The sequence below is a fragment of the Halichoeres trimaculatus genome, unplaced genomic scaffold (genome assembly GCF_033239565.1).
Source record: "Halichoeres trimaculatus isolate MK-OKI-2021-1 unplaced genomic scaffold, fHalTri1.1 fHalTri1_scaffold_9, whole genome shotgun sequence".
Taxonomy (NCBI): Eukaryota; Metazoa; Chordata; class Actinopteri; order Labriformes; family Labridae; genus Halichoeres; species Halichoeres trimaculatus.
Genome location: NW_027437188.1, coordinates 28,144,001 through 28,159,242, shown reverse-complemented (window position 1 = coordinate 28,159,242; position 15,242 = coordinate 28,144,001). Strand labels below are relative to the sequence as shown.

Genomic DNA, 15,242 nt, shown 5'->3' with positions numbered 1-15,242 from the left:
GTGCTGCGGTGTGCGCAGATTTTTTAAAGGGCAGGGTTGAAAACTAAAAAAAAGGAAAATATAGTGTGTGTTTTTGCCAATCAAGAGGGTAATTAAGTGTCTTTTGTCAACCAGGAGGGCACTTTCACACACATTTGGCCCCTGAGAGGTCACTTCAGTGGATGTTTCTCAATAACTGGGCCACAAAGTTGGCCTCAAAGTTTACAAAATGAGTTACTTAGAAATAAATGTACCCCAAACTATCATTGCAAAATACTACACAGTACAATAATAGAAAGTATTAATATTAAGCTAATCATTGTTATGATCAGAGGGGGGGGGTCCTTGGAAAAATGTCTCACCTGAAAGGGGTCCATGGTCTCAAAAAGTTTGAGAACCCCTGTTCTAAAGCACTGACCATAACACTTAACTTCTTAATCCTGACTTGAAACCATGTCTACTGTAAATAAATGATCCTGACACAGTGAGTGATGTCTGGTCTCATCACAACTCAAAACATGAAACTCAGAGTCTAATGACTAAACTGAACCTGAAAGCTTTCCAGGTTTCCTGTTTATCCCTGCATTGCAGAATGAAAAACAAACTGTGACAGAGGTGTCTGAGTAAGATCACTGTGATAGTCCCTCAAACAAATACTCATGTGTTTTGCTTTACTTGTGTGGGCTGTGCTGTGCTTCCACTGCCAGTATTTCTAATGGACAAAGACTTCAGTGGGTGTGTTTATACTATAGCATGTGTGAATGTGATAGACTTAAACATACTGTGAAGTTTACACCTTGAAAGTGCATCTTCTGTGAGTTGAAATTATAGTGTTTGAATCTCTTCTTTACCTGCTCCAGCTCCTCTTCAGCATACTTCTGGCGACTCAGTTCGTTCTCGGTGCCCTCTCGTAACTCACGCAGGCGTTGGGCCTCCTGCTTGGCTGTGTTGATCTCATCCCTCAACTTCTGCTCAAGGTTGACCTTCTCCACTTCTACCGTACGGTGCTCCTCCTGTGCAATCTGCAGCCTGGAAACAATGAGCGGAAAAAAGAAGAGAAAGGGTGAGCTTTTGGTTTCTACTGGATGGGAGAAACCAGTGGGTGCTTAATGAGGCCAAACAAAGAGATGTAGCATACATTGTAGGTGCTGGTGTGATTATCTGTAGGCAGGCATGATGTGTAAGCAAGTATGTGTGGTATGTGGGACTTGCATCAGCCGTGCATGACCGGAAACAATGGCTAACATGCAGAAAGCTCAGAGAAACGGTCAGCTGCTGGGCAGCCCACAATAAACTGACATCAGAAGGAGCAGAGCCAGGAATGAGAACAGCTGCCAGTGTGTAACTTTAGAAGAGCACAGTGTTAGTGCCTGGTGCTCCTGTACTGTCCAGGACTAATGCTCCGGTCTGTATGTGGGATATTTTTAAACTAGCCTCTTAAGAAAAGCCTGCTTTTAAAGGAGGGGCTTGTCACCTGTGATGTAATTATTTAACACATACATTTAAAGAAGCAGTACTATTACTGTAGACTAATTTATAATCCTCCTTTCATGTTCCAACCATTTGAAAACATGTTTGATAAGTTTCTTTTAAAAAGGAAATGGAGAAGTACATTCGATCTGTTAGCTAATCAGCCCTGAGGCTGAGCACTCAGGTATTGATACCAACAAGGAGCTGAACTGATCTTTACTCATCCTATATTTCCCCTCAGTGGAGACCAGCACTGGTCTGCTCTCAGGCTGAACACATCAGCAGAGAAGAGCAGAGAAATGAAAGATGAGCCACACAGCTTGCTTTGGAAAATGTGGGTGGTGGGCAGTCCTGCTAATGCTTTCGACCCTGACCTCTGCCGTTCTTTAGCTAAGATTCGTAAGCGCTGGCAGAACTACAATGCCGGGACAGAAGACGCCGGCTGCTGTTTCACCTGACCTGCATTGCAGAGCTCTAAGGACGCAGACACACTGTCTCTGCAGTCTTTGCAGCTGAAGGCAACCCCTACATTTCTGCACACTACCCGATAAAAGTTTTTGAAAGCGAAAATTTTGTTCTCCTCCTTGTCACCAACCTGTCCCACTCTACACTCCAAATGCAGCTGAATTAGCTCTAGAGCTGGCATGTTCAGTAATCATAGTTAACACCTTTAACCAGTGAGACAGAGGCCGGGTCAAACAGTGCTGTAAAAGGCTCCCAGGAAATCCAGGTCCAGTCAAAAAGCCTCCACCCACTCTCTCCCAACAGGGGAGCTATGGCTGAACCAGGCTACTTGATACCACCACAGGATCTGCTTGAAGGTATGGAAAGAGAGCAGCTGGCAGCAGGGATCAGGAAGAAAGGCACAGTCACAGACAGAGGACATAACTCTTCCTCTCTCTGCTCGCTTTAAAAACAAGCACCATACAACAAAAAGCAAGACTTGCTTGCCTCACTGAAAAGTGATATTACATAATCTCCTTTCTTACAGTCAGTGTTTGTCTATGCAGAATGCAACACATACCAGAAACCTGATACAGCAGAGCTGAATGCTCTACATCAACTCTGTTATGTCTAAGAATCTTTATGGGCCCTGAGTCTCTGACGGCAGATGAATCTGCTCAGCTGAAGTCTTCTAAATATTGTCGCTCGATTAGAACACCAGGCTCTGCAAATGTTTGGCTTAATGAATAGTCCTCTAAAATGATGCCTCATGGAACATTTGCTACTTCATGACAAGAAAATTGTTTCTCACAATGAGCTCATCCTGCACAGAAAGGATTTAAATGTTGCACAAAGTTATCGTGCTGCAGCTGGGAAATGATAGAGTAAGGCTAAAGGAAAGATGGAAGTTTTAGGATGTAAGATATAGTTTAATGTTTGAGTAGTGCGTGCGTGCGTGCGTGCGCGCGTGCGTGCGTGCGCGCGTGCGTGCGTGCGCGCGTGCGTGCGTGCGCGCGTGCGTGCGTGCGCGCGTGCGTGCGTGCTTTTTCATGAATTAAAGCGTCTCTGGTTTCATTTGCACAACAGAATTAGGGATCAAGCCATTAGCTCAGCAAAAAAGATGGTCAAAGACTTTGAAGTTGGAAACAGCAGGTGTGTTTTCAAAGCTGATCAAAGTGTAAGCTGCAAAGAAAGCACATAGGCTGACCCAGATGTTCACAAAAGGACAGGTTTGACCTGAATGGTTCATCCTCTTTTGACAGTTAAACGCTCTTTTTGGTTGGTATTCTGTGGACAGATCAAACTTAAACACTCCCTTTATACTAGCACATGCATTTCCAGGAGCCGCAAGGGAGAAAAACAAGAATCTGACACTGACATGCACCAAACTTTAAGTGTTAGATTTGTAAAACCAAACTAATCTCTCTGGTCAATTTGCTCTCCATCAGTGCAAATCAGCTCATGTTTCAAACCACAGCGTCTCCAAAACAACCAAATAGTGGCTCAGTGAGGGTAGGACAACAGACTGAACAGGGAGAGATGAGCTGCATGAAAACTTTCACTGTCCCAAAGCATCAGGTCAGGAATGTAATGCAGTCATGTGGCAACGCCCAGCAGTGACTGCTCCACCTTAGTCTGGCAAGAGCCTCTCCCTGGATCACAATCAAACAACACACAACATCCCCAGAGATGACACACTTTCCGTTCTCAGCGCTGTCTCTTTTGAGGATCTGCGTTAGGGGTGCAACAGGTCACAAATCTCTGGATCATTTCTCAGACTCCAAATAAAAACAAAAACAAGAAAAGACCAAAGCAGATGTTTATGTAATTTTTCTATCTTCATTTCAAAATGGCTCTGACTGAGCAATTCTCTGTGCATTAACTGGGCTTTCTGCTAACATATTCAGCAGAAGCCTTAAGAAGCCTGATGCAACAAAGACGAGAGTTTTTGGAAGGGCTTTTTCAATATTGCTTTACATTAAATCATCAAAAAATATAAACTTGACCAAAATTAAACTCATTTTTGTGCTATCATCTGTGTGTTTATTCTTGCAGTCACAGATCATGTGTTAAGCTTCTGCAGTCATGTCTTCTTTTCTCAAAGAATTGTAGAACTTTTTTCAGTATGCATAACGATATTTGAGCAATAGAAGTGATTCTTTGTCTCTGACCATGGCCATGCATCTGCATGTGGAAACTTCTGGCTGTGCAAGCTGCAACCAGTGCTAACATCTAACAAACTCTAGACTTAGAGCTCCCATCTCCCCTCACTCACACACACAGAGCAAATGCAGGGGTGGGGCTGACACAGACAGACAGACAGACATCTTTCTCACGCTTTTATTGATTTGGAGCACAGGCAGTGCTTCACTGAATGGTAAAAGCAAGTTACAGCTTGTTCTGACTTCTTGTGCAATTTGTTGACTTTTCTCTCAATGCATTGCATCACTAATCTGAATCAGGTCAAATTCAATTTAAGGAGCACTTCAAAAACTCTAAATTTTCTTAAAACTCTGGGGGAAAATAGTGCAAGAAAACACAGCACATAGTTTTCAACGTCAATGCATAAAGCTCATATGCCAACCAGCAACTGTGCTTTTAACAATTTCTTTGTTTTTTTTTTCACCAAAAAATAAATTAAAAGGTAAATTTGATTTGATTTGATTTATTTTTTTTATCCCAAAGATTCGCAGATCGCAAGTAGAAAAACAGACCACACAATATGTTGCCCAAGAGCAGCGATGCCACACAAATTCCAAATACCCACACACAACAAGAGCAACCATCAACAAAACAAAAGTAAATAAATAAAAAAATAAATACTGATATATAGATAAATAAAATTAAAAGGTAACTTCATGAAAAACTGTGATGAGTTTTACCACCACATGACGAAAATCAATGATTCTGGCTCAGTAATTTGCTTTCATTCAGTCTTTGTCCATCTTGGTTGTACCTCGTCTATGAAAACCACCCTGTGTCTGAGGTGAGGCCCTGTTTGAGAAGCCTTTAAAGGGAAAACAGGAGGCAGTCCAGGCTTAAAAGAACATTCCATTCCTTGCAGCATTAACAGAACCGAAATAGTCAGATCTGTGCTATAATCTTCAAATTTGCCTCATGACACCACCAACTCTGTCAAATCACTCAATCATTCAGACAGCAGTACCTGTTAGTCCAGGTGTGAGCATGCAGGGTGACACGTCAGGACAAAGGCTGGCAGCAACACTGATGGTAATAATCTTAACAAACAACATTCACGGGATCTGTTTAATAAAGGCTCGACTGCAAAGGTCAGACTTGAAAATGTTTACAGGGTATGACAAAGATCTGCCCTGACTTGTTTTCTGTAGTGACAGCTGGATGTCAAAGGGCAAAGGTAGCTGCAGTCAAAACGTCTCAGCTTGCTTCTCTCTCTGGGAGGAAGCAGCAGCTCAAAAATCACTGAGCTCCACTTTTTATCACACAGACAGTTTCCCAAGAGATTCAATTAATCAGAAAAGCCAAACTTCACGTCTTCAAACACAAGCATCCCAGCCTCAGTGCAGAAGATAACTGAGCTGTCTGTGATTTTATGGAAGTACTTGGAGCCAGCCAAACACTGATGGTCTCTCCCGTCTCCACTCAAATGAGTTATGATCTGCAACTGGGCTCCTTACTTAAACTACTGCCTGTCTGCTTCAAATGAGTAAAAACCTGGACTTAAGAATGCATCAGCATTAGTGCCCCAACCATATTCATGTCTAAAGAAGCTTTTAGCTATTATTGAAACTATTTATAGACACAGATTGACTTTTACCATCCAAAGTTTAAGCATTTTTAAATAGAAACTTTAAAAAACTAAGAATATAAGTTTGCTTGTGAATAAAAAGTGTATTCCAGGCAACTCTGTAATCATTATTGAAGCTTCCAACTAAAACATGGCTAACAGAGCCAGAAATTATGACTTCTGCCTGTTCACACATGCCCTTCTTGAAAATTTCAGAAAAATACCAGCAGCTTTGTCACCAAATTTTCTTTAAGTTACTTATTCACACATAACTCTCACAGCTTAAAGTCTTCTATCTCATGATGACAGTCTTTTAGTATTTACATAAGTGCCACTTGTAAACAATCTAATGTGCTGCTTTCATCTTGAAAACAACTTCTCTACATCTTTAAGTTGGGGTCAAAATTTTAGTTGTTTGCGTTCACACATGCCACTGACGCTAAAAAATGCGGGCAGCTTCTCAGAAGTTAGGCCTGTACTCAGACAGCTTTAGACTTTCCCTTGAATCACTAAGGTTTCTGTATCATATAAGTCCTTATAAAGGCTGACATCTCGTCCAGTAGTTCCACTTGACTTGGATGTTGCTCATTCATGTCAGTTCATGTGAGGTTATTGGTCTAAAGGTCTGTCCAATAAATCATAGTGGAGCTCTTGGAGTCTAATTACCTGACAGTTTTTCACTTCCTATTTTAGAACAATGTAGCTCTGCACACGCAATCCTGAAACAGACCAGTGCTGAATTATGACTGGGATTATTTATAGGGCTCAGAAGTACTATATTTAAATTCTTAATGAGTAGCCTCCTGTCAGTGTTTTTACTCTACAGATAAGACGTACACACAGGAAGCCCTCCTCTGAATGAATGTCTGCTTTAGTTTAGGCCAGAACAAAAAACATTTCTTTGCGGTACACTTGTATCTTCAGGGCAAATGAGCATAAAACCAAAGCGTTAATAGTAATGAGTGAGTGCGTTGTATCAACTGTGATCATCTAACTGTGACTCAAAACAAACGGCTGTTAGCGTGTCAGGACGACCTCGAGTTGCAAGTGATTCATAAGTTTGAAGACACAGAATGCCACAGCAGGAGGAGGGAAGAAAACAATCTGTTTTTCTCGTTCAGTTCTTCTTCAAGGCCGAACACTTAATGAGCCAAACAGAACAGGACGTGGGGGGAACATTTCAACACACTTGTGAGATATGTTAGCAGGTTTAGCAACTTCGGTTTCTGAAATACAAGACACAGTACAATACATTGTACTTTATCCCGCTAATTACCTGGCAACTAACTTGAGACACAAACACGCTGGCAAGAAATCTTAATTAAAAGATTATTTTATGGCTTGAAAATGAGCTTTTAAAATGTTGTGGTTGTGTTAACATTGAACTACCCTCAAACTGCTCTCTGTGTTATCTGGGCTGTGCCGTTGATACTCATTTAAAAATCCACAAGAGGTCACAACTTTGAACACTGCTGTTTTCATCACCATCGCTCATGGTTTAAGTTTCTTTGTAGCAATCGTTAACATAAAGTTTCTCTCAGTATGACAATATCCATGTTGTTTAGCCATGATGCCAACCAAAGCTAATGGTTTTACCTCCCATTATGGTTTATGATGTCAGCTGGGTTTTAATAAAGAATAACACCTGGGTTGTGTGCATCAATATCACAGGGTTGGTGCACAGTTTGGTGGGTGCGTGGGAAAGCCCCTTACTTCTGTTGTAGGTCATGCAGACTCTGCTCCGCTCTCTGCAGGCCTTCCAGGTCCTTCATCATCTTCTTCATGTGATCCTTAGAGTAACGGTTTTGGATGTAGGCAAACCAGCAGCCCCCCATGCCAATGACTATTGACACCACCAGCATGAAGTCCTTCAGGTGGTTGTGTCGATTCACTGGGACAAAAACAAAGAAGAGATGTTACATTGTAGCAGTGGGCTGCATCTCAGGTTGGATTTTTTTTGTATCTAGATCACAAATGAAGCTGTCTAAGTATGAGCAAGCCTCACAAGGATGTGGTCTGTAGCCCGCACTTTGTCTACTCATTCTGCAAATGACACAAAGAAGAGCTGGTAGCACAAGTTCAGGTTGCGGTGAGAGGGTCCTGGTGCAAAGCTAGCTTAACAGCCTATTTCAGCCTGGTCACCATGGCTAACAAACATGCACAGAAAACCAAACAACAGCAGCTATGACACTTAGATACACATGCTGAGATCTCTGTGAAACCGAGGCTGTCAGTCCTCTCATGTGTCAGTATGCTCTTGCGTTGTCATTGTAAAGGGATTCAGAGCTATAAAAGTCACAGCAGCTTGAAAGCAGCTTTCCCATTTGTAGATCAGGTTCAGTCCAAGTTTTTGTGCAAGGAGAACTCTAACATATGGTTTGGGGTTTAATTAAGTCTTTATGTCATTTCCTGAGTCAGAAGAGCACTGTCATGCAGCAATTTGAACACTGCTTGTATTTCTGCAAGATGCAAGATGAAGAGGCAATTTTTTCTTGCAAAACCTGCAAAAGTGGGTGTAGGAAACATGACTTCTACTTCCTGGAGTGAGAAAGAAAGGAAGTAAAATTAGGAGCAAAGAAAACAATACAGGTTCGTTTTTCTGTAGATGTAATCAGGTCATGCTGAGTTTCTGCCCTGCTGCTGTATTGACACAGAGCCAAATCTAATACCTCTATGCGTCCACATTTTACCCAAAAGCACATTCCTTTTCATGTTAACTCTCTGTAGGTGAAGACGCTTAATACAAAGACTGCAGCTTTTTTTTAGTGATCATACAGAAGGTCTGTGTGTATTCTTCTAAACTGTTCTCGTAAAGTTCTGAACAAACACAGTTTTATCAGAGTGAAGGAAGTCTGACCGGCCATGCCTGCTATTGTCTCAAAGAATGTACCAGAAGTGAGGCACTAAAACTCAACAGCTGTGAGCCACTGCCCTTTTTTTTCCTCAAATTACTTCATTTAAAACACAATACGAAGGTTTCAGCTACATTTCACATAGGCGGGTGGTTTCCCACATCACCGTTATTTCCCCACCAAGAACACAACTTCCCAAAACGAAGTTACAACAAATGGAGGCAATGTGCGCTAAATTTCTCCTGGGTCTTATACTTCCTGAGCAGGAGGAAGCGATCTGCATTATCTCTACGATGGAGCAACATACTCTTCTCATTCTTACGACACTATCTCTCACCAACAGGAAACACAGTTTGCCTTCTGTCATCTGCAGAGTCTCCTAGACCTCTTGTGCTCGTACCACACAGCACACATTGACAGCTTCACAGAAACACCACCAAGAGAGCACAACATGACATCTACGCAAATTCAGAAGTAAAAAACAACAAACTCCAACTGTGCATGACTTAATTATCATACCACGGTCCACCTTGTAAGAATTAACCCATTGTAAGATGTGTCTGAAAGTGCTGCGAGTATTAATAGCTGTGTGACTACACTGTGGGACCCCTGGCTTTTAAGAGGCTGTCAAAGCCAGACAACACGTGCTCCTGTCTTCCTTTGGGTGTGACTTAAAGAAAACACATCCACAATGACACATGCCAGGCACAGACTTCTTTTCAATGCAGACTGCTTCTTTCTATGAAGGTTCACAGCATTTTCTGTTCTTGTGTCAGTTACAACATACATTTGTTTTCATCACTGCTCTTCTTCTTTAAAATATTAAACCTTAAACCTTAAAGGATCTGTGATGACTTGGGCTGTTTTCCAAACCACCAACAACAACATACTTCAGGTGAATGTACTATGTAGTAGGCACTGCATACTGCTTTTGCATGTAGTATGTAGTAAGACTGTTCTGTTGGGTCTGTTTAGTAGCATTTTAGTTATTTTATTGATCATATCATAGCAGAATCATCATATTTGATTTACATGATTTAAATCTGGAAGGGATTTTTATTTATTTAAACATTAGTGTTGTTGTGTTGTAGTTACAATGGCAACCCAGTCCAGTACATGGCAGTAATTCACCAAAACCTGCCACCCACATAGACAAACAGTGTTTACGCCATGCATTGTGGGAAACAGTATGCCAGGTAGACTGGTCAGTTGCATACTGAGAAATTTTCATGACTCAATTAATTTTCCTGGGATTTTTGGCATACTGCTTGCTACATACTGAATTTTTACCAAAATACTAGGCACTGCTAGTGCAGCAGGCAGTATTTAAAACAGCCTTTGTCTCACTTTTATATATTTGCCTGTTCATAATCCACAATTTAAATGAGGTTATCACCTACAAAATTAGCTACTTCTAAATGCTATTTCTCAGTATCTGTTGTCAGGTTGGACTTTACTGGGAGAATATGCATCCATTTACACCATGTAAACTGAGGGGCTGTTTACACAACAACGGTTTTAGGGTGAAACGCAAAAGTTTTGTTGCGTTTCAGCCGACTTAAAACGCAAACTTTTGAAAACGGCCTCCAGGGTGGGATTCTTCTGAAACGCTCCCAACACCGTTGCCGTGTAAACAGTAAGCTGGCGCTTTAAATGGAAACGCTGACGTCACACTCTGCCTCGCGCGCGCGCATACAACAGGACAACAGTGCCGTTGTTGCGACCCTCGTGAACTACCGCGTTGTGCTTGTGCTGCTCAATCTGCTCAATCTACTGACTATCTTTCAACAAAATGTGCATCTTTTGCTCCACTTTTTAACTAAGTATTTCCCAATACACCAGATGATCAGCTCAACTCTACTTCGGTGGAGAGCTCCCTAAAGCGGCTTCTGGACAAGACAGTTATAGCACCACCTACAGGCCTGGCATGCTTACTAAAGCGTTTTCAGTCCATCAGCGTTTCTGTGTAAACGCAGATTTTTTTTCACTGCATTTTCACAGCGTTTTAGCATTTTCAGATGAAACATTAATGTGTAAACAGGGCCTGAAAGTCCCTTTAATGACATAACAACAAAGTTTAGAAATGGGAGGCAATATCCATCCTCCTCCTCTGCTGAAAAGGATTTCTTGGATTTATTTTGTAATAATGGTGGACACTGGAGTTGGTAGATGAGCACTGGTAGAATAAAGCCAAAATTCAGTAATGTAACATGTTACAAAGTACAGACACGTTACAGGGGCGTATCCCTACTAAATATAGCCTGGTACTAAACTTTGTACAAGCTGGGTTTACAAAGTTTGCTTATCACTCTTCAAAAAATAGCACTACGTAAAAAAATATATATATAAGAGTTACATCCATATGACAGTGGGTGATGGTGCTCACCAAAAACAGAGACTTTACCCTAGAAGACACAACGGATTCTAGCCAAAGGTGTTACTCTGATCAACGCCCAACAGATAGTCCTCACAGAGCTTGTAACTTAGCCTTTCTGCTATAGATAAAACCAAGTGGGTTTAAGCGCTTCATTTTGGACCAACTGAACTTTATTGTATATTATCCTGGTTTTGTTAGGTAAAATGTTAGCATTTCACAGAAACACAGAATAACACCTTTTTCAGTCACTTTCAGATCATTTTTTCCAAATGTCAACTCATTCAAAAAATACAAGAGGGAGCAACAGCTGAGCCACAACTCATTCATCATGATTCAAAAACCTCTAGAAAACAGAGAAAACCCTGAAGGATTAAAACTTGTAGATACCGAGAAGCAGCAGAGCAGTGATAGCGGAGGAGAAGAAGATGAGTAGTGTGTTTATTTGTCTCAGTACGCAGAGGGGTATGTCTGGAATACAGAGCAGTGTGCTCCAACCTTCAGTTCAATTCTTCAAACCATGAAACTGACAGGAAGAGAGAGCATCTCTCCCTGTAGATGAGTGAAGTCAGCGAGTGGATGAGTCAGTGACCAACATGAATAAACAAACAACATAACCACAAGCTATCAGTGGGGAGAAGGTGATGGAAAAAAATGAGCGCAGGATGTTGGTAACAGTGGCTGGCTGTTCAGAAGAACTCAAAACTTCCCACAGAAGTTTCACAAAGAGAAAAAGATCTTCCATTCAAGACCATCTCCTTTTCGTTACAGGTTCTGTTCATTTAAAAGTTGTTTCGCGCTTTTCTAAACACCAGTTTGGTGTAAGAGACATGAATAGGTATAAGATTTTATCTGTGCTTAGCAAACTTATCCACTACATACCCAGATGATAACATTGCTATTTTTTATTTTTTTTTGCGTCCACACTACAGAGCTGAACAGAGCGTCTGACTGTCTGTCTATACCATGGAAAATTTTCTCTTTATTGCACGCTTTCACCAGCAGTGGTTTCCAGGTCAGACCACATTCATATGGGCTTAATTACATGGTACACATGACCCCATCTGCCGCCATGTATAGCCTAGCTTTCACACTGGTGCCTTGCCAATGTCTCTATAGAGGGGTTGTACTGAGGAGTCTCCTGTGGGTAATAAAATAAAAGTAGCAACTAAAAACTGTATTATGTGACAGATTTAAACACTGAGGCAAGGGGAGAAAATGTGGCCCATCAGCCAACATATGAATGAAACTAAGTTCTGCCTTTCATCCAGGTCATGGGTTTTAAAGTGACAGAGAACAGTCACCGGTGTTATTTGAGCCAGAATAAGAAATGAACTTACTTGAGGGGGGAAAAAAAAATAATAATAACTTACTCAGCGGTGCTCCAAACAACACAGTGTCCAAAGATTTGAGCTGCAACTTTTGCACATGGCTGCGATCCAGGATCTTCAGTATACTTTGCGTCAGAGTGGAGTTCCTTATGGCTAGCCTGAGAGAGAACAGACACACAGTCAACTTTGGGAGAAAAGAACGGGAGAGAAAGAGTGTAATCCAGCCGGGTGCGTGGGTAATATGACCCTAAATGCAACCGACACCAGAAAACCAACATGTAAGAGGCAAATGTGAAATAAATGTAAAGACTGATACTGACTTTCACAAAGGAAATGTAATCTCTTTAAATTATGGCAAAACTTGTGTTATACATCCAGCACGAGCAAAGTTTCATGGAGTAATTACTGTAATACTTACATTCAGTATCTATGCCCTAGAAAAAGGCTGTTGGCCAAGCCTTAAATAAGTCATTTTAAAATTTGCAGTTTAGAAAATATAATAGAACTTCAAAGATAGTCTTGTTATTGCTTACCTTGGCATGGCACTCCCATTAAAACACATCTTGCGAAATGCTTCTACATATTGTGGAAGTTCCACGTATGAGATGAGCCATTCCACCACTTCGTCCACAGTCCAGTTGTACACTGAGGGCGAGAAAACAACGCACTGTTTCAACACTAAGTAAATCTCAAATCAGTCATAAAAAGGCAGGCTAGAATTTGCTTCCTTTCCAGATTTTTGAAGCCAGACAGAATAGTAACACTCTTCAGAGTGAGTTACTCAATATTTTGCAGCAGGAGCCTTGGTCAGTGTCACTGTTTGATTTTCGCAGTCTCACTGAAAAGGAAATTCCTCCAAGAGGACTCACATTCACTTGGCTCATCAGAGATGTTACGCAACATCTCTGACTGGAAAATCTCAGACTCACTTTACCAGTTTCCATTGAGAAATTTTAAGACTTGGCAACTTTTCATAAATTCAAGTATGCAAAAAGAATCCCTTGTCGTTCTTTGTTACAATAACTAGGTCTCCCTGAAGTAAGATGACATTAATCACCATAAAAAGCATTTTCACAAAAATATACATTGCAGTTTCTCAAGAGTGTCTCTAATGTAAACTCCATACTGCTGTGATTATTTATGCAGGAAAAAAGTCTATATACTGTTTTTTTAACTCATAAACAGATATATATGACATAAACAGATACATGTTTTTTAAACATTATGCTCCCTTCCTTCTATTTCTGTTCACATAGATACTGAATGGAGAGTGTACGTGATTAGTTTTACAGCAAGAAAATAATAAATAAGTAGTCAGCTGACCTCCGTTCACTGATCATGTGGTTCACTCACTGAAGAATGAACTACTGGCTAAAAGCCCCAGAAACCAGAAGAGACAAAGACAGCTGCAGCACAGGCGTAGCAGAGCATCCTGAGGTCACCAAGTGAATGCAGATGTCTGGTTCAGGAGAGGCTTTGTTTGAAAAGTTGCAACCAAGTGTTGAATATGATCCCTGAGCGAGAGGTTGTGTAGACTTTTTCCAACAAGAACGCTTCAATAAAAATCATATAGAGATGCTCAAAAAATAAAGCTGATAGTTAAATTCAAAAGTAAAGAGCAGAAAAATCAACAACGTGTCACTGGAGCACTTTTCAACAACACTGGCTCAACAGCTTCCACGTGGGAATAAGTGCATCTGTTCCCTGAACGATCCATACAACATACACTCACTTGAAATAACAGGGTAATGAAAATCTTCTCCCCAGTTCCTGGCAGACAGTAAAAAGTGTGGGCTGCCTGTGTTAATGTGGTGCTCTCCAGAACAGAAAACCCACTTTCTCTGGCTCAAAACCTCCAGAGCTTTGTCAAGGAACTGCAATGCAGGGTTAGTCGGTATTTGGGTCAGAAAAGGGGAAAAATTAGCTGGAGAAAGTGGTGTGAGCTCCAGATACAGTACATGAGAGGAGCTTTCAGAAAGCACACGCTAGCTACAGCTGAAGTGATAGGCTGAAGGAGGTGAGAACATGTTGGTGAGTTTGTGCTGACAGATTCAAAGATAACTTGTCTGCCCCAGTCTGGAGCTGGTAAGTAGGCTGCACTTTGCCTCACATGTCTCCAGATAAACTGCCTCACTTCTCTGATGGGTGAGAAGGAGGGTCAAGCAGGGGTAATGTGTGCAACAGATTACTGGTCACAGAGAAATACTTGTGTATAACATCTAATTACTAAGCCATGCAAACAAGCCAAGAGCGCTTCTTTAAAAATAATGAGTGTTGTCAGTGTGTTGTGGTGATTAAAGCATGAAAAACAATAGTCACGCTCTAACACTCCTATTAAAATAAAAGGCCTGTTTGTTCAGTCACCACAGGCCTTCAGAGGAAACAGAGATGGTTGAAAGCAGTACCTTCAGAGCCCTTCCATGCGTTCCATAAGTCCTCCACACTGATGAACTGGTCGTCTCCGTGAAAGCTGTTATGCTTGGCCTTTGGGTCCTGGTAGTTTAAATCTTCTCTCAGGAACTGCAGGATGACACAGATGTGTGGAGTGGTTAGAAAGAATCAAAGTTACACAAGTGTCAAGTCACACAAGAACATTTCTATTTCGATATAAAACTGCATTTTTTGATCCTTTTTCCGACTCAACTTCAGAAAACAGAACCGTAGTCAGAATAGTTTAAGCATTGCTGCAGTGCAGGGTTTAAATGCACTGGTTCGATTTCCTAAGACCTAAATCAGTGTTTAAATATTTATCAGACCTTTTCAGATGTTTACATTCTAAACAACACTGAGAGTGAGTCCAAATGGGTGAATATTACAAGGAACACGTCTTTCAAAAGTGTGTCAACTTTGCTGGTGACACATAAATATCTCAAGAACAAAAATTTGACCCTGAGGCTTGTTTGTGAACTTGCTTTTCTAACAGTTAAGGACCATGAAAGATGTGCTGTAAATACTGCAACAAGGCATGTTCTTATTTTACAATAACTTATGAGCAGCCAGGAGGAGAACAGGACTTTGATCACAAA

The 15,242-nt window shown here is 41.2% G+C and overlaps 1 protein-coding gene across 1 annotated transcript in view; it reads right to left on the bottom strand.

Annotated features, from left to right (window-relative positions):
- Positions 1-15,242, bottom strand: part of LOC141797613 (stromal interaction molecule 1-like) — a 29,079-nt gene that overhangs the window by 6,652 nt on the left and 7,185 nt on the right. Inside the window, exons 4-8 of the mRNA XM_074679174.1 lie at positions 14,622-14,736; positions 12,750-12,861; positions 12,259-12,374; positions 7,373-7,550; positions 831-1,008 (exon numbers count right to left, since the gene is read on the bottom strand). Coding sequence (XP_074535275.1) covers positions 831-1,008; positions 7,373-7,550; positions 12,259-12,374; positions 12,750-12,861; positions 14,622-14,736 — 699 coding nt within the window. The remainder of the gene's footprint in view (positions 1-830; positions 1,009-7,372; positions 7,551-12,258; positions 12,375-12,749; positions 12,862-14,621; positions 14,737-15,242) is intronic.